The sequence below is a fragment of the Scatophagus argus genome, chromosome 5 (assembly GCF_020382885.2).
Source record: "Scatophagus argus isolate fScaArg1 chromosome 5, fScaArg1.pri, whole genome shotgun sequence".
In the NCBI taxonomy this organism is placed as follows: domain Eukaryota; kingdom Metazoa; phylum Chordata; class Actinopteri; family Scatophagidae; genus Scatophagus; species Scatophagus argus.
This window is the reverse complement of record NC_058497.1, coordinates 4,637,983-4,659,225: the sequence shown is the minus strand read 5'-3', so window position 1 is coordinate 4,659,225 and position 21,243 is coordinate 4,637,983. Positions and strand designations below refer to the sequence as shown.

Genomic DNA, 21,243 nt, shown 5'->3' with positions numbered 1-21,243 from the left:
GTTGTGCTCCCACCTGAAACTCACTGAGGGACAGAGCAGTAGCCTACTTAATGAATGAACTCATTTAGCTCATTAAGCTTTTAAGCCATTGCACTCCATCCATTACAGTCCAGATGCTCTCCTCTCATTCACGCACAGCAAAACAACAGAATGAAGGAGTGTGTGTGTGTGTGTGTGTGTACTTGTAGTGCCGTCGTTGTGTGTGTGTGTGTGTGCATGTTGTGAATGAGAACACACCAGAAGGAAGGGACAGAAAAACACTGTCAGAAAAACAGCCGCGTAGTCACAAAACTGAAACTGGGAAAAAAGTGTTGCGGTCGCAGTTCATTGCTGAGCCAACTGTTGCAGTTAAAACTGCCAGTGGGAAAGTAGATGAGCTGAGTTCATAGCTGTGTTACTGGGACTGACTTGATCAACTTCAATATTTTAGGACTGTTCGTCTTTATGTCAGCAGCTGCAGCAAACATAAAGTTTGCACCAAGAGAAGAACATCTTTACTGAGCAGAGCTAATCCCTCTACCCAACTCACTCTTTTCGAGGAGGAGCAAGGCCTTAGGCTTGAACTACTCCCTGTCCTAATTCAAGAAACTATTTAAAGCTAATTCAGTATTTGTTGTTGAAAGGACACGCCCTCTGAATTCAGAGTCTCTTTATCTCCCTTTGTGTGTGCATACAAAAGTTGCGTAAAGCTGTTTTTCACCCCCGAGGCAGCTGTGGTGTCACTTGAGTCAATGCCTGTCGTGGTGTGGAGTTTAACCCTCCTGTTACGTTACGGGTCAAATTGACCCGTGTTAAAGTTTGAAGATCAAGAAAAAATAGTTACAAGTATTTTTTCAGTATGAAACTTACCTTCTAGATAGATAGATCATTTGTTGATGCCGAGGGAAGTTCAAGAAATTCTGCTTGCCTTAATTAGAGTAATCAACATAAAACATGAAAATGGTTTATCTCACATATTTGCAACCACCTCCTACAAGTTTATATCACATAGATACTGTTCGGGTCAATCTGACCAACATGTATTTTTTATGAAAAACGACTGAATTATACTATTTGAACCATTATCTGTGACAGGTAAGGAACACCATTGCACTAAATACTGACAGAGTAGATAGTAACTGAGTTAGTAATGAAATATTAACAATGTTTGAGGATTTTTTTTTATTTTCAGCCTTAGTTTGGATAATAATATATGCACCGGGTCAAAATGACCTGGGAACATCATTTCTGTTCCTGACAAATGAACGCAACAGGGGGGTTAAAAGGAGGGAACTAACCAGACCTCTGTAGTCCTCTCCTCATCTCTGCTTGAGACTGAATTAGCTGCTGCGAACATAACACACCTGAATATTTGACTGACTTTTTGGCAGTTGAGGTGTATTGTGGGTGGGCTGCTGATTTGACGAGGAGTGTGTGAAGTAAAAAAAAGAAGGGACTGTATCACTGGTTGAGCTGCATCAATTCTGACCCTTTTCTACAAATGTATATCATGAGTCTGATAAATCTTGAACAAAGCCTTTGACTTTCTGTGCTAACCCCCCCCCCCAAAAAAACCCCAAACAAACAAACAAACAAACAAAATAAAACGACTTGGGACAGAGTGAACTAATTTGATTATTATTGTGGCATCGCTGCATTTGCTTCCCACTGGGAGTGTGAGCGGAAGACAAAAACAGCCCTCCAGGTGCTTTCCAGCTGTTACTCAAGGGAAAGAGCAGGACATACAGGAAAGAACCACACAGCTGTAGAACAGCAGAAGCCCTACAGGAGATACAAAACAGAGTTGTCATCAGCTTGTTTGTTAAAATCTCATTTATTCATCCCTGATATACAAAACAATGTTTCATTTATCTGTGTGAAAAATAGCTCTGGATTTTGTTCGGCTCTGGGTGGTTTGAACCTCCAATATGTACAGTCTCTGAGAGCCCTAAGGAGTGGATAAAAGATAACCCTCAAAAGCTGATGCGAGGATCTAGTCTTATCAAAGCTCCTCAGACTGAAGGAAAGGATAGAGAGGAGCATGATAAAACTGCCTCAGTATCAGTGCTTAAGGCAGGTGGGGGTGGGGTGGGCAGGTGGGGGTTGTGTGAGAGCGCCAGCTACAGTCCATGCAGCCGAATTCACCACAGAGCCTTTTAGAACCAGACAGGGAAGGTTTCCCAAAGCCAAAATGAGGATTTTAAGCTATTTTTGTTCTTGAACAAAAGCTAAACAATGCCTGAAAGGTGCCAACAGTACAGTTAAATACCTTAATGCCGTTTCTAGTGAGGCTGTGATAGCTTTTGTTGAGACTTTTGGGAAACCTTCCCCCTTAAGCTGTCATTCATACATCACTTTTTGTTCCACACAAGCTCCTGTGTGAGTGTCAGTTCTTCTCATATACATACATCTTTTTACACTTTTCAGGTTTCTTTACAAAAATAAGGTTATCTTGCATTCTTGTCATCAATTAAAACTGGGTTACAAAGTGAGATGAACAACCATTATTGCACAAATTGATTTCCTACAAGTAGATCATTCGTAAAAAGAATGAGAAAGAAAACATTTTACAACTTCTACTTTGATTAATAAAGACTAATAAATATGCATCTGCCTCAGTCTATATCTGTCTGGTAGCAAATGAGATGAAAAGTTCTGAAATGTCGGTGGAGGGGAAGGCTCTGGCAGAAGGCAGAAAAATGAAAATCGATGAAAAGTACAAACAAATGAACAGAACCAAATCAGACAAGTGGATCTCAGTCAGCCCCTGGGGCGAGCAGACGGGGGTGGGAGAGTTGTTACGACGACAATGACAGGTTGCCATGGTGATAATTGCACACAGCGCTGACACATCATCCACCCCACTTACATATATGTGTGAAAAGTGCCTCGTCTACATGCACATGACTAGAAAACCAGATCCGAACACTTCGGTGTCGATTGCTTATTGATAAAGGAGAGGAGTCGATGCAGGCACTTGTGGAATGAACATGCCACCAACAGACCACATGCAGGTCGCTTCAACATTAATTTCCCCAAGCTTCATCTGTTTTCGTGTCAGCCTTCACAAGCCTTCACCCCATTAGTGTTATCTATGCTTTCAAAATAAATGTCCTAGTAGGAATCTATCAGACTGCTTAAAAAAGAAACATAAAAAACAGCATTAAAATCAAACTGTAAAATCATCAAATGTGAAAAAAATACCACAAGTATCATACAATAATAATAAACAATCAACAATTTAAGATTGGTTAGGACATTAAATTATGATTTTTATATTACAGGAGTGATGTTAAATATATTAATCTTTAAGCATAACTTCGCTAACCCCATCCCCAGTTCAAAATCAGGCATTGTATAAAGCTCATTGGGTGAATTGACGATGGCAATCATAGTGAGATAATCTGACACTAGAAGTATAAAACAACACACTGTAAAGACACATAACATTCAGGCATCAGGTGGCAAACATACTGAGACACAACATCATTCACTTGTCCCATATTCATGTTTGTCAAGCTTTTGCTTTTGGTACATTTTGATCAAATAACACAAATCTCTCCATGCACTCTGCCATGCAAAAGCCATGTTGTTTTAGTGTTTGTATTTTGCTTTGAATGGCGTGCAGCAAGACAAGATGTCAAAATAAAATCCATGCAAGGCACCAAATGCTGAAAACCACAATGGAGCTGGGCATGAGTGCATATTAAAGGCATCCAAACAGTATAGAGCTAATTCTGTAGCTAGTAGTAGACATCAATTTTCCAAAGGAAAAAAAAGGAAGAACAAAGAGATAAAAACAAAAAAAGGAGTGTGTCTTAGAAGATGTATTTTTGGGTCAGTAGACCACCATAAGAAAAGATGGAGAGATGGGGGAGAACTAAAACAACTAGTAAAACAAAGAAGACGTAAAACAAATCAGTGTTGTTCTGTTGATGAGCAGAGAGCACACAGACAAGCCTCAAGCATTATGGTAGATATAAATTATTAAATACAGAGTACCTTTACATTATCTGTCATGTTGGACTGCTTTCTGAATCAGACACCATTACAACATTACACCATTACAGCGATAATGGTTCCAAGTTTTATCAGTCAACCACATGCACTGAAGTGATAATTTAGTACTGACTCAGACTTTTGACTAAAATGAGGTAAATTTGACATCTTTGACCACTCTTGAGTAGTCAGTGATGGATTTTCTTTAGTGTTTTTGAGTCGGTTAATCTCACTGGAACATGGTTCAGTTCACTCAAGCTACTGGACTTCATTAATCAAGCTGCTCACATGTTGTCATCTGGTGCTGTGTATATCCACAACAGTGTCTGCCTCAGCCCTGGACCATTACATCATATGGCTGGTGGGGGGGTTACTCTGTCTCTGATAGTAATGAAGGTTAGCTCGAATGGAAATCAAAGACTGATTGATGCGAGGGCCCAGAGCAGCTGGTTAGGTAATGATGTCTTCATTCTTTCAGCCATCCATTTGTTCCCTTGCTTCCTGCCCTCTCCATCCACCTCAGCCTTCTCGGGAACGGTTATTAAGAGCTATATTTAGATAAGCAGAATACCTCGACTCTCTGAGTGCATCTCCGCCATCTTGTTTGTGAGTGTTTCTACAGCTACAGTATGAAAGGAGTGTATGTATAAAAAGGGCTACAGGTGTTTCCATCGCTGCCAAAAGGCATGTCTGCTTGCAAAGACTGCACTCTCAAACTGACCATTAAGACTTGCAGTGAAGAGATGAGAAGACAAAGGAAAAGAGCAAAAAATGGAAACCAGGAAAAAAAAAAAAACGAAAATCTAAGGCATCTGTCCTCTTAGGCCAGTACTTGTCAATGGGACAAACTGTTGAGCAACTTACAAAGAAATGGTACTATGGCAAATTCCAGTTAAACCCAGACCACCTGATCAATCAGAATAAAATCATTCAAGCAGAAACGAAGACAGAAATGTGTTCTAAAGGCAATAAAAAAAAATAATATAAGTTCGTTTGCTACCTCATCTTCACGCATACACACATCATCTCATTTCACACACATTACACGCATACATTATTCTTCCTTGTCATCTTGCTGAATTTCTCTACTTAAGTGGAAGACGTGTTCCAAACTTTTGCAGGTCCAAACTTTGATCCCAACTCTAAAGATACACAAGCTAAGCAAAGACTGCTAAACAAAACTCCCTTTTAAATGTTTAAACCCAGTACCAGTCCCTTGTTGAATTTTACCACTATGTGTCTTTTTTGCTGCTCCCAATCCACTTTCGCTTTGCTGTTGGTTCCCGAGGGTCAATGGAGAGCAGGGCACAGGTTGAGTTGTGTTCCACTCACCTGGGGAGTGTCTGGCTTGGTCAGTGCAAGACCCCTGGGGATAGCACTGGTGGGTCCATGAATCAAAGTGGCTGGAGGAGAGAAATGAGGAGTTACGAAGAGGCTGGAGTAGCAGGAGAACTCCTTTCAGAATTAAATATTGATCCTAAGCCCTGAGGATTTTTGCACGTTTGTGGCTTTGGGTGGTTAAAGATCTCAATGCCTCCTCCTCCTTCTCCTCCCTCCTCCCCCTCTACTTTCTCTCACTGGGATTTCTCATCTGACTCAGAGGGGGTATGTTCACGAGGCAGCGACATGCTCTTGTGGCGATCCCACAGCTTGTGGAGCTCCGTGGCTTCGTTCTCGCTGCTGCTGGTGCCACTGTCCCGGAAGCTGGCCAGAGGAGGACGCACCTTCACTCCTTTCACTGTCACAGAGCCCTCAATGGCCTTGCGAAGCTGGATGGAGAAAAGACAAGTTAGAGAGCAAGGAATGAGAAGTTTATGCTTTAAACAACCACAACCATTAAGCTCCTAACCTAAATGGCCTGAACAGTTGTTTATGACAAGCACCATGTGGCTTGCAAACAACTGCTGCAATTTTTAGATGTGAATGCAGTTCAAAAATTAATATGAATGAAGTGGACACACACAAAAATGTGGTCATGTGCTTGTCAATGCATTTGGTCCCCGTGTACAGTCTGTGCTGATCCTCGAGGGCATAGGTAGATGAAAAGATGTACAAGTCGAAAGTATTTTGTTTCCTGTCGGCGCAAAATGTATAATAACTGGATGATCTGAGTGATAATCGGTGCTGTGTGTGTGTGTGTGTGCTGTGACTGTCTTTAGGGCTTCATGGAGAAACCACCAATAAGTCCATGTACTGATTGTGACAGTTGAAACAGTAGGTAACCATGGTAACACATATGTTCGTCACCGCAGATATTTTCTCTGATTATTATGTAAAAAGTTGTTAAAGCACCTGTGCTTGTAGTTTCCAGTGTACTTTGTCATTAAAACGATGCCACAGTAATAAGCTCCAAATCATTACTGTACAAAAAGCCTCCTTTTTGTCTGCAGGCTTACCCTTTTTTCATTATTCAAGTTTGATTTCATTATTCATAACATGTGGTCAAGTTGCAGTCCCAAAATGTATTTATTTAAGTTATTTTTTTGTGTGTGCTCTTTGTGACTCCAAAGTGGGGTTGGAAACCAGAATTCAGATCCAAATTAGAGTCAAATCCAAAATGACAAGAACTTACTAGTTCTTAAACATGGTAATCCTTTATTATTTATCATTATTATAAATAAAAGTTAAATATACACTGGAAAGAAAGATTAGCTTTAGTTTAAAAGACTTTGAATGTACTTATTTTGAGCAAACAATGAGTCAAAGTAAACACTAAAGATAAAGAATAAAGACATATCCACTATCCAAAAATGTACATTTTATTTGCAGTGTTGGAATTGAAACTGGGATTAGTAAGAGCCAGAACTGATAAGCAGAACTGGAATCAATAAAACTCAAAGGGTACCCAACCTAACTTTGAAGAACAAACATATTCACAAGAGAAGCATTTAGGTGCAGCATAAACTTCTGTCAGTTACTGGAGTTTGATGTCCCCATTTGGGTCCTGATGATGCACTGATGATGTAGGATGACAATCACCAAAAATGTGCAATCAGTGAGTTACCTAACTTCATGTTCACTTGTAAAAAAAACAAAAAAAAAGACAGTAAACGGGAACCAGATCAGAACTACAATGCAAAGATCTACCATTTTTCCCCTTACAGGTGTGAAAACAGCCTTAGACTGCAACTACAAATTAAACTTCACACAGACATTAGACTCTTTCTTATGGGTTAAAACCTTTACTTTTAATACTTTACTGACATTTTTTGTTCTTCTCTTTTTAGTTTTTTAATTCCTTTTGAGCATTGCCTTGAGCAATTCTAGTACAATGAAAACTGTATTCAGTATACTGCAACTTTACATGCATATAAACATACTCAGGATCTGCTTAGAAGTAGCTGGAAGTTTGGATTTGGGACATGCGGTGGCTCTTCTTTTAGGAAAAATAAAGTGAGGCTCTTTGTGCCTAAACTGTGTAGTTTGGCACAGTGTTTTTATTCACAGTCCCTTATAATGCTGTGCTGCATACAGTTTTGGCATGAGTGGCCCCAGTGGAAATAGAACTGCTAACCCCGACACTGTACTGGCCTTGCTCTAGAGCACAAGATCATGTTAGTAGTTTACAATCTGATGCACAGGCACACAAGCCATTTTCTATTTTGAACTTGAGTTTCTTTTTGACAATGACAGCTCACGGTCAGAGGGCAACATGCATTGGAAAGTGAGGTCAAAGTGAATTTTGCTCCTGTTTGCTGAATCATTTCACAGGATGAGACGAGAGGCGAAAGGAGAGGTGCAAAGGACTGCACATTTATTAATCTGTGAGGCTCCCCTTGGCACCCACACACAGTAGAATGAAAAGTAGATCAAAATCTCTAGTCTCAGGGTAGGACCTTCTTCAAAGAACACTGCTCCAAAGCATTTTTCACCACAAACAGAGCTTACTATGTTGAAGCATATATATCAGCAACATGTTGCTCATGACAGCCCAGATAACTGTGAGCCAAAATAATGACAATACACTATATAGACAAAACTATTGGGCTACCTGAGCATTACACCAACAAGGACTTTAATGACACTGCATTCTACACAGACAGCTTTGTAGCTAGAACAGCTCCCACTCTTCTGGGATGGATTTCCACAAGATTTTGGAAATTCAAAAAGGGTCTTCCCCAAACTGTTGCCACAAAGTAAGAAGCATAGCATTGTCCTAAATGTCTTGGTATGCTGAAGCGTTATGATTTCCCTTCAATGGGGCCTAACCCAACCCCTGAAAAATGCCCTCATAAAGAGGTGTGTGGGGATACTTCTGTCTATATAGCCTATTTCAATGATTCAGAATTCAAAGGTACAGAAAAAGAGAGTTGCCGAAGAAGACTCTTTTGGGTATTGTCTAAAAATACAGTTTTGTAGGACTTCCTGATGTTTCAAGTCCTCAAGAAGAAACTCCGAACCAAGCACATGACTATCTTTGCATTAATCTTTATTTTACATTTTCATATAGGACCATCAGACTAAAACAAATGGAAACACAATACTCTCTCCCTCTCCTTCACTTCCCTACTGAACTGAACTCAGTGACACGTTCCTGGTTCAGTTTCAGAATAGACAGCAGTGAAATGCGGGTTAGGAAGTTTTAACACCCAAACCTACTCGACCTGTTATAAGAGCCTTCCAAACAAAAAATTTCCACTAATCAACCACCCAAACCCGACTCTATCCGCAAACTATCAACCTGCCACGCTCTCCGAGGTGCTGATCCTGCTGCAGGGAGCAGTAAAACATGCTCTCTCTCTGTTCTCTCTCCCCCCAGCTGAGATCAGTGGGCTTAATAAATAGACAAATTGTTCCAACTGTGTTTTTTATTGCTGAAAAGCGGCAAAACAAGTGAGCCTTCAAAGACTTGAACTTCATTTTTCCTTTTCTCTCTCAAACAAATGCTGAGCTTGTCTGAGAAATCGAGGGAATAAAACAGAAGGTGAAAAGTGAACTATTGCATGCCATCTTTCTGTAAGTTATTAATAAGTTAGTAGAAACACTGCTTTGTCATTTATTGGCTCGTCTCGTCTCGCCTCAACCTAGTTGCCTCATGGTTGCGGACGGTGCAAAGTACACACAGCAAATATCTATCTAACCAGATGGACAAAAATGGACAATGTTTTAGAGCTGCCCCTAAATGTCTCAAAGTGAGCTTTCAGGGCAGCTTAGAGGAGCCGAGCTTCCCTTAGCTCCCCTGTAACTGAGACCATGCTTGTATATGTTAACTGTTTGGTACCAGTTACTGAGATTATCCATCTGTTTCAGCTGTTCACAATTTACTTTGAGCAACTTCAACTGATTTCTCATTACTTTTTGATGTTTTTCAGCCATTAATCCATTACTTAATGCTAACTGCTGAGACTTCTATGCTTGGTTGCTAACTAGTTTTTACTCATTAGTCCGCATCGGGAAATTTAAGCTAGTATTCTTTCATCAAACAACACACCAATTTCCTTCTTTTGTCTTTAGGTAAACGCCTGCGGTTCCCCCTGCTTCGGTCCAGAGAGCACAACTAAATCATTTATATTTGAATTCACTGAGAAAGGAAAATGTGACCTTCTTGGAGTTTTCACTAATCAGAACTCACTGGTTTATGTGGCCTCTCCAAAAGAATTATCTATTAATCTGAAAGAAACACACTGAAGCTGTGTGAAGGTTTGTTGCGATTCCCCACATTGTCTTTTTTCCCCCCCATCTCTCTCTGCTCTCTGCGTGACAGAGCATCGTTGAATTTTCTGTTTGGCCAGGCCAAGTCGGCCACTTGGATGACAAGGTTATGGGTCTGGGTGCTATAGATCATGAGGCAGCCCCAAAAAGAATCATGTCAGCGTGCTGTATGGTGGAAATAATGCACCATAGTCACGCACACACAAACACTGCTGTGAATGTTCTCTTCCATATGGACTAGCGAGGCTGTGATATAACAGCCAGTCTGTGTGACAGACAGGCAGACTGGGAGAGGCTGGGCTTTATCTGCCTTGGCTGATTTTTTTTTTGTCTGCTGGTGGAACACAGAACAAAAAAGCCTAAATGTCAGGGACAGGCAAGCAGCAGTGCACTTAGCAACAATCCTCTCACCACTTCCTGGCCAATTCACAAAGAGCGAGGGGTTTTTGGTTGTTTGTGAGGCAGGCGAGGGAGGTGGGGGTGGGGGGGAGACAGAGAATAGACAGAGAGACAATAGATAGAGACAGCAATATTAAGCAGCCTTTTGTCTGTCACAGTACATAACAGGCAGAGGGAGGAAGAATCATTAATGCTGACTGAAATGTGTGTGTGTGTGTGTGTGTGTACAGCACAGTGACAGCATTCCTGATGATATTGACAGTAATTTTACAGTTATGACAGCAGTCATAACTGATGACAGTCGTGACTTTTTACAAGAGGCTTGGTGTTGAACAAATGAACATGAATTGCATAGTGAGTTTAGGTTCCAGAGGTATTATAGCAATAAACACACAATTAATTGATATAACAAGCACAATAATCAAGTGAAAATGCTAAAACCTACAAAAAAATCTCTTACCTCTTTCAGAGAAACCACACCAATGAGGCGCCCGATGCTGGTGACGTAGGCATGGTCGAGGCCCAGCAGGGAGAAGATGGTGTGGGTCTGCAAGAAAACAGTACAGGTGGTTGGAAACAAACCGTGGAGTAATACCACGTTGGGTTTCTACTTTGAAGTAGAAAAGAAAACACCAAATAATAGAGACAGAGGTTTAACAGAAAAGGAACCCAGCAACAAATACACTGATGAACTGAATGGGTCAGAGGGTTTCACTGGACTTCGCGTCATGTCCTTCTTTCTGATGTGGATTGAACGAAAGCCAAATGCTGCTTGGTTTAGGTGAACAGGCATCTCTACCCACCATGGGACATTAATGCAGAGGTCTCACAGTATACTGGTGTTATTATATACCAGAGTTAAAACACACGGCTGGTAACAATGCTGCTCACAATTTCTGTTACCGCAGACATTATCGTGACACCATGAAAACAGCACATCACTCCTGCCTTCATTAGCAGTTTTATTTTTTACACTAAAGCAGCCCCAGCAGACACAGTGAAGCCGTCTCTTTAATCATCTGTAGCTATGTTGTATAATGCTAATATTGGCAAGGACTTATTTTATTTTGCAATATTCAGTGCACACCTGGAGTTTAATTCCAACTTCATTTGGTACTAATGTGTAGTTGTGTGTTAGTACATGGTTTAGCAGTGATGTGTTTGGAGCTCTACCTGCAGACCTGAGTCTCCACTAATGGTGAGGACCACACATTAACCTGTGACAGCTGTCTCATGAATGAAGTCAAAGGCAGGTTGAGGATGCAGAGTCTCGTGTATAGAAGGGTATTAATGTCAGGAGAAATTTATGATATTGTTGAAGTGAATTTTATCATTTATGTCAGTTAAATGTAACTGGCGTATGCCCAAATGTTCACCATTGAATGTTGTGTCAAGCCAGTCTACACTGAAGGTGTTTAATATCCTCCTGACAGAAGGACTGACTTCTGTCAAACAGATTTTATTTAATCTGTTTTGAAGCTGTATTTGTGATTCACAATAGAGAAATTCATAATATGACCAATATCCATGCAGTCCAAACAACAAAAAGAATAGAGGTAAAATGTTCAGTAAATACTGAAGCTGTCATCCTGTGCTATGAGTGTCATATGTCTTAAATATCACATTCCTACTTTGTTCTTCCGCCTTTACATTGTGCCCTATTAGTAGTGTATGTGCCAATACAATGAATCAGTTTCCCCCTGGGAATCAATTAACTTTTATTTAATCTTATCTCTTCTGCTAGAGTTACTTTGGAGGAGTGTGGCTGCATGACGCTAAAAGCAAAAAGAGTGAGGGGTCAGAAACTTTAGTGGCAGATCAGAAAGGTTGCAGTACTGATGCCAAGTGCGCTTTTTGTTCTAGACCCGTTCTGTGTTTAATGGGACTTTATGCTTTGCCAGAATGGGCATTTGGGACATCTGAAATTGATCCCACTGTGCCAAGCAAATGGAAGTTGTGCCAAGAAAAAGATTGTTAAGTGTTTTTTAGGCCAGGGCCAGTTGTAATATAATCTGTCAAAGAGTTTCCTCACAGGAGGATATGGTAGCTGCTCAGGGGACAGAGTCAGCTTACCCCCAATTTAGCCCATTCACATCTATTTAAACTGTACTCACTGATCACTGAGGTGCTGAAAATAGAATTTCAGAATCACTTGATCATCAGCCCAGTAATGTGAGGTGTCAGAAACAAACATGGACTGGACCAGCAAGGCTCCATCTTCTACACTGTACTGTGCACTGAATTATTGGATATATTTGATATTTGTTGATATTTTATACCTTTTTTTTTCCTTTTCCCTCGCCATTGTTGGCAAGTGCTTGTTTGGTCTCCCTGTACCAACAATTAAATTAAAGAGTTTGATTTAGACCTGCACTAATTGGCAAGTGTCATGACAACTTTTGTTGTGATTTGGCGCTATATAAATAAACTGAATTGAACTGAACTGAATTTGGAGAAACCTTGTCAGTATCAGAGGTATGTCATGTTTATCGTCATTTTAATGCATCAAATTTCTCACTCTTATTTCTTCACATTGTGAGCCAACTTTGATTATGTGCTAGCTTCCAAATTAAAAAGTAAATCTCAGAACGCTATCCATTAAACTGCTGGGTAAAATTTGACCCCAGAGAGCTGTGGTGCTTCTGTCCCCTGTGCTGAAGTTTGACCCACACAGGGACAGGGACCTCATGGTGCATTCATGTGCACCTCATAAGCTCAGAAATCAAACAGTCATCAAATTGTTATCAGCATAATCAAACATAGTCTTGCACAAGTCCTCAAGCAGCTGAAACATTTTTTTTTAGTCATACCAAATATGCATTTTTGGCCAGGAAAAAACATTCTTGGCTGGTGTATTTTTTCATCTACCTGTTGATGGTGACTTATGAAGTTTATACGGTGTCTGGAATGCATTTTATAACAAAATTAAAAGAACAACCTGAGAAAATGAGTGAAGAAACATGGGTGAAACATAACAAGAGCAGACAATTGAGTGCAGGGCATATTGTCAATCATATGCTGGACATCACAGTTACCTGATGTTGTTTTACTGTACTGTATCATCTTGTAATTTGGGTGAGTGCTTATTTTTATGATATTTATTCTGTCCATAATATACACAATCACTTCAAGAGTTATTTTCTCTGATGAAAATTTACACAAAGATGGAAGTGTGGGTTGTTTTGAGTCCTGGTAGCCAAATGAACTGAGTGGCCATGAGGCAAAACCCACATCACAGTCACTGAAGAAATATACTGTCATGTAACTATTGTAAGAAACTGATTTGAGTATTACAAGAAAACCACAGAAAAACAAACAGTATGGGATAAATGGTAGCAGGACCCAGAAAGGCAGAGCAGGGCAAGATGTAGAGAGAATAACTTCTCTCTCTCTCTCACAGACACACACATACACACACACACAAACTCCTACATACAGCAGCGTCAGTGGCGGCAGGCGGTGTTTAATATGCTGAAGGAGATTGTGCGTGGTATTGGCTTTTGGCAGTGTGCAGTGAAGGGAGGGGAGTGAGATGGATTGGTGCAGGATCTCTCTCTTAAATGTTTAAAGAGTATTCACACAGATCCCAGAGGACAAGAAAGAGAGGGAGGAGAGAGAGCGGAGCAGAGGGAGAGAGGGAAGGCAGCATTATGAATGAAGAACATTAGGCGCAGCCACAGCCGCTGGCAAGCCAGAAAGAGTCGACGTGTGTGTGTTTGTGTGTGCTTGGTTGATAGGAAGTAAGGTTTTCGACACTGGAATGTGGTGTGCTGCAGACGTAGGTTCTTCCAGTGTGTGTGACTGTGCTGCGGTAAGAAAACTAAATCAGCACAGGCTCTAAAGAGATAAAATTCCTTTACTTCACGCTGCACTCTCACTTTCTCCTTCACTCAGCAGGGTAAAAATTGGCTTGAGTGTGTGTGTTCTTTTGGGTTGTTTGGTTGCTCCTTCAATGTCACTACACACCACAGGAGCAACAGGAGTATCCAGAGGATTGTAAGTGGTAGCAGTTCACTTTCCAGATGCTCTAGTTTGTGTTGGGGAGTCAAGATGGCATCAACCCAATACTTAACAAACATAAAATCTTTAGTATATAAAAAGAGATTTAAACGATTAATCAGGAAAAAAGAAAGAGGAGCACATCCTTCCGCTCCCTGAAAACTGGGTTTCTTTGTTTATCTTCTATTTCATTTTATTATTTTCCTTTATATTATTTTGTATCAGCTTGTGTTACTTTAAAATCTTGTCTCAATGCCTTTTTACATCTTATGCAAGGCACTTTCATTTGCCTTGTTGTTAAGAGGTGCTACACAAATACATTTGCCTTCCCTAAACCAGTCACTTAATGATGCACATGTTCACACAAGTGAAGCAGTTGTTGTGCACAAGGAACCCTCTCTGTATGCAGAGGTATTTACTTTTATATCAATGTGAACAAAATAAAAGTCACACACTTAATTCCAGGGATACACACTTTTGCTCCAGTATGAGAAACACACACACACACACGCACACAGAGGTCGTATAACAGCTGTATTTACAATCAGACCTTATGCAGCGATGTGCGCTCCACCAGCTGGAACGGGGCGGGGTCGATCTTGCAGTTGTTGAAGTTGACCTGCTCATCAAGCTGCATCTCCTCCCACTCTGCAATCTGCAAAATACACAGAGGAGGTAAAAGGAGTTGAGATGGGAATGAGAGATAAACATGACTTAAGAATTTCCAGCAGCAGAAGGAACATAACAGAAGTGCCTTTGTACAGATCATCTACTAAAGAGAAAATATAATCAGCTGTGTCATATCCAGTTATGCTAGAGGTGGGTGATGGTAACCTGACTTTAATGTTTAATAAAAGACTGACAGTCAGTGTTGTAACCTGATTTGTTGGTCAAACGTCTATTTATCTATTCATTTTTTGACTAGAAAACTTACACTGACAGCATCCATAATAGATGCTGTTAACAGATGATATCTTTATGGCTGGTGTCAGTCACTAATCAGCAGGCAAAGGCATCAAACCATCCCCTACAACCTCCTGGAAAAAAAAAAATCACCTCCCTCTGGTAGACAATCAATGGACCAGGCAAGGCACTGAATGACTCTATAAATCACACAAGACCTACAACAATGGATGGCGAGGAAGGTGAATTGCGAACAAGGAAGGGAGACGTAGCGAGAAGAGGTGACATGGCAGACGTATGGGAGGTAAACGATGAGTGATTCCAAGAGAAAAAAAGTGGGCATGGAGGAAGAAAGTGTGAGGGATGTACGTCTGACAGAGAGGAAATGAGAAGTGCTGTTGATGGATGAATTATGAATGATATCATATCCAAAAATATAAGACTCCAGGGTAATCGTCCTGTCTGGGGATATTGAGGAATCTGAAAAACCAGATCTCTGTCAAGGTGTGATGTCATCAAGTGGAAGCTGAGATTCACTGGGACAAGTTAAGGCTTTTGAAAACCCATACAAGTACCAAGCATCCAGGGTGTTGATAGCTGATATGAACGTTAAGGCGTTTCATATTCCATGTTTTTCTGACTGTCAACCAACAACGGACCGAACCTACTAACCGGGATTGTCTGTATCTAAAGCCTGATATATCTGCTTCTGTTGTCCCACATCAGTATCCACAAACACTGTTGCCACTGGGTCACATATTCCTCATGACCACAAATACATACACTGTAGTTTATTTTAACTAAATCTCACATACACTGTTTCTGCTCATCACCAAATGTAGATTAATTCACCACTGAAAACAGTTCAGAAAAATCACAATTTACTCCTAACTGAGTAACATTTGTTATTAACTACAATGCCCTGTGAAATTCAAAAATTACTGGTGATTGAATTGGTGTGATCTGCTTCATGTACTTAGTAGGAAATAATGAACTTGTGGCTGAGTGCAATAAACAACATAGGGAGGTCAGAAAGCATAACCAGACAGACGGATGGACTGTTGGTTTTGATGTTTTCATGGGATTTGTTGGCAGAAAGAAGAATATAAAATAATGCCAGCCTGATCCTTTCAATACTTAAAAATGTGGCCATTTTCGAACATACGATGCCGGGATCAGAATTTCATTGTTGGGTTCGAAACAACATTTTGAAAATTAGATAAGAACATCAGATTTTCATTCTAACATCCCATATTTCCCATAACACAACTCAACAGGGCCTTAATATTACTTTGTAAACACTCACATCTGTGAAATTCAATGCGTTTCAATGTTCAAATTCGATGTTACGTTTGTAACGCATGTGTTCTGTTACCAATTTCCAATCTCCAAGACAAGCTGGGATAACCTCGATGACATCACTATGACATCATCTGGCTTATTTTTTTCCCCCAGACTCCTCCAGAGCTACAGAGCACTCTGTACAACTCAAAATGATACTGTACTGATAAAAGACATAAACCACATCACACCTTCAAATTACAAACTACCCCATAAAAATCTCTTTGCACATTTTGCACAATATCAGCACTTTGCAATTCAGATGAACATTGTGCTGGTTTATTTTTGCCTGTCAAAGAATCTGTCAAAGATTTGGAACACACTGTAAGGTTCCTTTTACTGCAGAAGGTGTTTTCTGAGGACTAACGGTCTCATCTTTAAGTAGCTTGTGATCCCTTTCTTGCTGCACTCTCATCGGTTGTAAGGTGTGTGTGTGTATCTGTTGTGTGACTGGCTGGCTGGCTTACCTCTCTAATAGTCATGTCATCCTCCACATCGCCGTCGTCCTGTAGACAAGAAGCAACAGGAGAGCAGTAAGTACACATCCCAAAGATTTACCACAGTTAAATGGAGAATTAAATCAAACATATACAACACAAACACAATGATGGAATAGTGAACAAATGGTAGATGAACAGCGTTGCCCTGTTGGTTATTATCTCAGTAAACATTTGTACTTTTCAACTGTGCCCCCAGCACTACATCTGTGCACAGAAGGTAAATGACATATTGAAAACACATAATCAGCCATGCAACACATCATAAGTGTTACACAGCGCTGCCGTCTTGAGACAGATGGACAAAAATGGAATGAGTGACTAAAGGAGCGACTACAGTACATTTAATGAGTGCGGGGGATGTGATGTATGAGATGTCAGAGCAGATGATCATTATAATGATGGATCTGTGGCGCATTCAGAGCTCACGGTTCGTAAGACTCATGCTGCCTACACCGTTTGACAAGCCAGAGTCAAACTAGCAACCCTGAAGCTTTGCAGAGAAGCACTGAATAATACAGGCTGATAGAAATGTACAACTGAGTGTGTGAGAACACTACCATAGGGTGTGTGTGTGTTTCAAAGTGTTTAGTCATGTGCCTGTGTACAGGTATTTACTTTCTCAGGATTGAATGGTGGAGAACCTGTGTGTGTGTGTGTGTGTTAGAGAGAGAAAGAAAGGCAGAGTGAGTGTGACCCAGGGGCAGATGGGAGCCCTGAGCTCATTTATCCTCATCGCTGCGGTGGCCGACCTGTCGGTAACCCTAGCAACTGTTGCCGCGGGGTAGAAAGAGGTGCCCTACTGTAGCACTATGCAAGCAGAGGCCAGACGTGCCTGGAGTTGATGAGACAAAACAAACACACACACACACACACACACTCCTGTACCACTTTATCTCTGTTGTCTCACTGATCATTCTGCTCATCATAAGGGCACTCTGAATGTCGCCAAGACACACCGGTGTTCCAGGGGTAAAACATAAAGCAAAGAAAAGGAGGAGATCAAATCACTTTGACGTGTGTTTGTTTGCTGAAGAAGGTGTTTTTTGTGAGAGAGAAAGAGAGAGAGAGAGAGAGAGAGAGAGAAAGCTTGGACTGGGTTGGACTGTGCATGTAAAATATGTGCTTTCAGAGAGATTAGATGCTCTATTAAGAGAGCAAATCTCTGCTTCTGGATACACGAGGTATGCAGAAAAGTGAGTGAATGTGTGTGTGGGTGTGTGTGTGTGTGTGTGTGTGTGTGTGTGGAAGTAAACTTTGTCTGCCTGCATGTAACTGACGGTGAAATCAGAGCAACCGTGTGGGCATATTCATATGAGATTTGAATGAGTGTGTGCATGTGTGCGTGAATGGATATATATGTGTGTGTGTGTGTGTGTGTGTGTGGCTGCAGGGGCATGTGAGACTGCAGAGTGCTGACAATAGGCCAATGATACTGTATTGCTTGCTATGCTGTTTCTGTGACCAGACAAAGATTAGAAAGGTCCGTTGCTCTTCCTGTCCCTCCCTCCTTCCTCCTGCAGCGATCCATTTTAGCTTCCATCCAGTGACCCGATCACACAATCAGTGGCAACCATCCAAGACTGGGCCAGCAGGGAACACACACAATCTACCACCAAAGACGGCTGTATCATACACACACTTTGTAGATTTAAGTATTCAGCTAAGGTTTATAGCATCCCTCAAGATACTCCTTTCTTTATTCAGTCTACAGGAGGTACACTGTAAGGGAGGTTTAACAACTTTGTCTTCTAATCTACTGGTGAATCTAAAATATGCCTCTGCTTTACTGTTCACCCAAATCCCAAAACCCAACCCAAAAATGCACATTCTATTAAAGCCCCCTAGTGGTATTTAGTGATGCTGACAATGGGACTCACAGATAAACAACAGTGACAAAAAATAAATCACAGAACTTGGAGAGGCTTGTATCAATATTCTTTCAAAAATCCCAAGTGCAACTGTGTTAGCATGCTAACATGCTAAATGGCACTGAACACAAGGTACAGTTGAGGCTTACGGATATGACAATGATTTTGCAGGTGCTTAGTCATGAACCACATTAGACAAAAAAAAAGAAAAACTGAACTGATGACACACTGGATGGCAAAGTTATTATGTTTCATTCTCCGTGGACCATGAATGTCTATTACAAATTTTGATAAAAATCCATCCTTTTCGAGACCATACGCTCAGAATACCTGTTTAAACTGTAGATATGACACCAAACATCAAGATCAAGTTTATCTCTCATGTGATGTTTATCTAACTGCTGCCTGAATGGTGTAAAAGGGAAAACCTGCAGTGATAATTTATCTCTAATGTGCGAGCAATTTGCTTTTGATTTTCTTGCTGCTAATGCTCACTTTGCATTGCTTTAAAACTTTGTCACTCCCTTATCCATGTATCCATGGCTGAAATAACATTATTTATGACGCTGTGGCTATAAAGCAGTCAAAAAAACTTCAGGAAAAGCTGTGAAATGGTGCACAATTAATCTCACTCAATCTGACCACCTTTATTGTTTGGGAAACACACCTAAGATTACTGGCTACACCTTAAAAAAGACCAACATCTTTTTAAAAATTCTTCCATTGATGCTTTCAAACCTACAACAATTCCTTCACCCTCAACATATCTGATATTGAGCAACAAATCAATTCACTCTCAAAACAAATTACAGTCAGCATGTCTCACTCATCTTATCAGGGTAAATTCAGTTTCTCCTGTATAACTGTCTTTCTCTGTAGTCTGAAATCATTCAGGAAATGAAAACTTTATCCTGTCCTCAGAATATTCTTCCTATCAGATACCTGAAGGACAATTTTAATGGAGTCAGCGTCTTTGTTCTGCAACTTCTAACTTGCTTTCATTGAGCCTATTGTGAAAGTGCTTACACTTGACCTTAATGATTTTAATAATGAATGTACTATTTCAAAATTCACTTTCATTGCTATATGGTTCTTGCAAAAGTATCCTAAACTGGAATCTCAGATGGATCATCACTACGCAGAGACCTTTAATCTTGTTGTTGGATCTGGGACATATTTGCTTTGACTATCCCTATTTTATTCTCCATCTACATGCTGCCTTTGATTTATCTCTTCTATTGTTAGACTACAGCATTGAGTTCTTTGTAACTCCTAGCTGGTTTCAAACTAGGGATTTAATAAATCCGGTTACACCATTAAAATTTACATTCGGCCATAGCTAGTGAAGATGTCCAATCAAACCCAGCAACAGCCGATCACGGTTTTAGGAGTCAAGTGATATTTCAAATGTAATATGAATCAGAAATAGCTGGTTATCCTAATGTAACTTGGTAATGTAGTCAAACATTATTTGTAATTTGACATATTATTCTAAATGAATGTTATGCTATTTTTGCAAATTGAAAATTAAAATCTTTCCAGTTAAGACCATTTTTTAAAAACAGCTTTCTAATGAAGCAAGTGTAAGATCACATGTTCCAAAAATAAAAATGATATTTTTAATCCGTTGGTTCAGTTAGCTACACAACATCTACACCTGGCAGTTACTAGGTGTGAATGTGTGTAACAATTAAGAGTGGGGACTGCTTTGCCTGGTGCAATCCAATTTAGTTATGGCAAAGCTCCACTTAGTAAACACTTGTGCTACAAGTAGGCTAAGTTTAAATTTATGAACAGCTGGTGCGACTCCAACATCAATTGCCATTTTTATGTAGATGACAATACGACATAATTCCGCTGTGCTCTAAACAATGAAAAGAAAGACTTTGCATGTCTTTCTGAAAAGCACATTAGCCCTTTATAACAGAGTGTCCCTAAAGTTTGTGCAGCTGGATGCCAAAAACACTGAAATGGGTGTAATTGGCCTTGGCAGTTGGAAGCTCCAGATGTCACAACAACTTAGCTCATTATCTCTGCATCTGCATCACTCATAATCGTGAAATTCTGCAGCTATTTTTCATAATAATGTGGACAAACAGAAGAGAACAGTTGTGCAACCCTCCTTCTTTCAGCTTGGGAAATTGCACACATCAAATCATTCCTCTAAAGTCATTTATTCCTTCCTGCAACTGCAACTGAGATCTGCTGTTCTCTCACTAAATTTTAGTTTTTGTTTGATGGCTGTCACAGGTGGACAACTGGCAATATGCATATTTACTCAACAAAATAAGGATTTCAACCATTTTCTTCACTTGTTTTTGTCCCTGGGTCTTGTTTTTTCTCACACGTCACAACAGGTGATAGTGATGCGGTGGAGTGTGAACAGCAAAACAGCTACTCAGAATCAAATTCATGTAGGGAAGCTGAGAAAGAGGGCTCATTACACACACAAAAAAACACTGTTAAGGCAACAAGGAAAGAGGACACATATTCCTCTGCTGGCACGTTCGTCTTGCATTGTGTGTGTACCATGTGTACCCATGTAAGTGTGTATACGAAAGGAAGAATGACACACATTCCCCAACAATCTAAAGGAACGAAAA

The 21,243-nt window shown here is 40.4% G+C and overlaps 1 protein-coding gene across 3 annotated transcripts in view; it reads right to left on the bottom strand.

The window, feature by feature from the left end:
* Window positions 1-1,796: 1,796 nt before the first annotated feature.
* The window catches only part of clcn2c (chloride channel 2c), a 135,652-nt gene continuing 116,205 nt past the window's right edge, over window positions 1,797-21,243 (bottom strand). For all 3 annotated transcript variants that reach the window (XM_046388449.1, XM_046388451.1, XM_046388452.1), the window contains 4 exons: window positions 16,740-16,778; window positions 14,579-14,683; window positions 10,490-10,576; window positions 1,797-5,747 (listed from right to left, as the gene is read on the bottom strand). In XM_046388449.1, coding sequence (XP_046244405.1) covers window positions 5,553-5,747; window positions 10,490-10,576; window positions 14,579-14,683; window positions 16,740-16,778 — 426 coding nt within the window. In that variant the 3' untranslated portion in view covers window positions 1,797-5,552. The remainder of the gene's footprint in view (window positions 5,748-10,489; window positions 10,577-14,578; window positions 14,684-16,739; window positions 16,779-21,243) is intronic.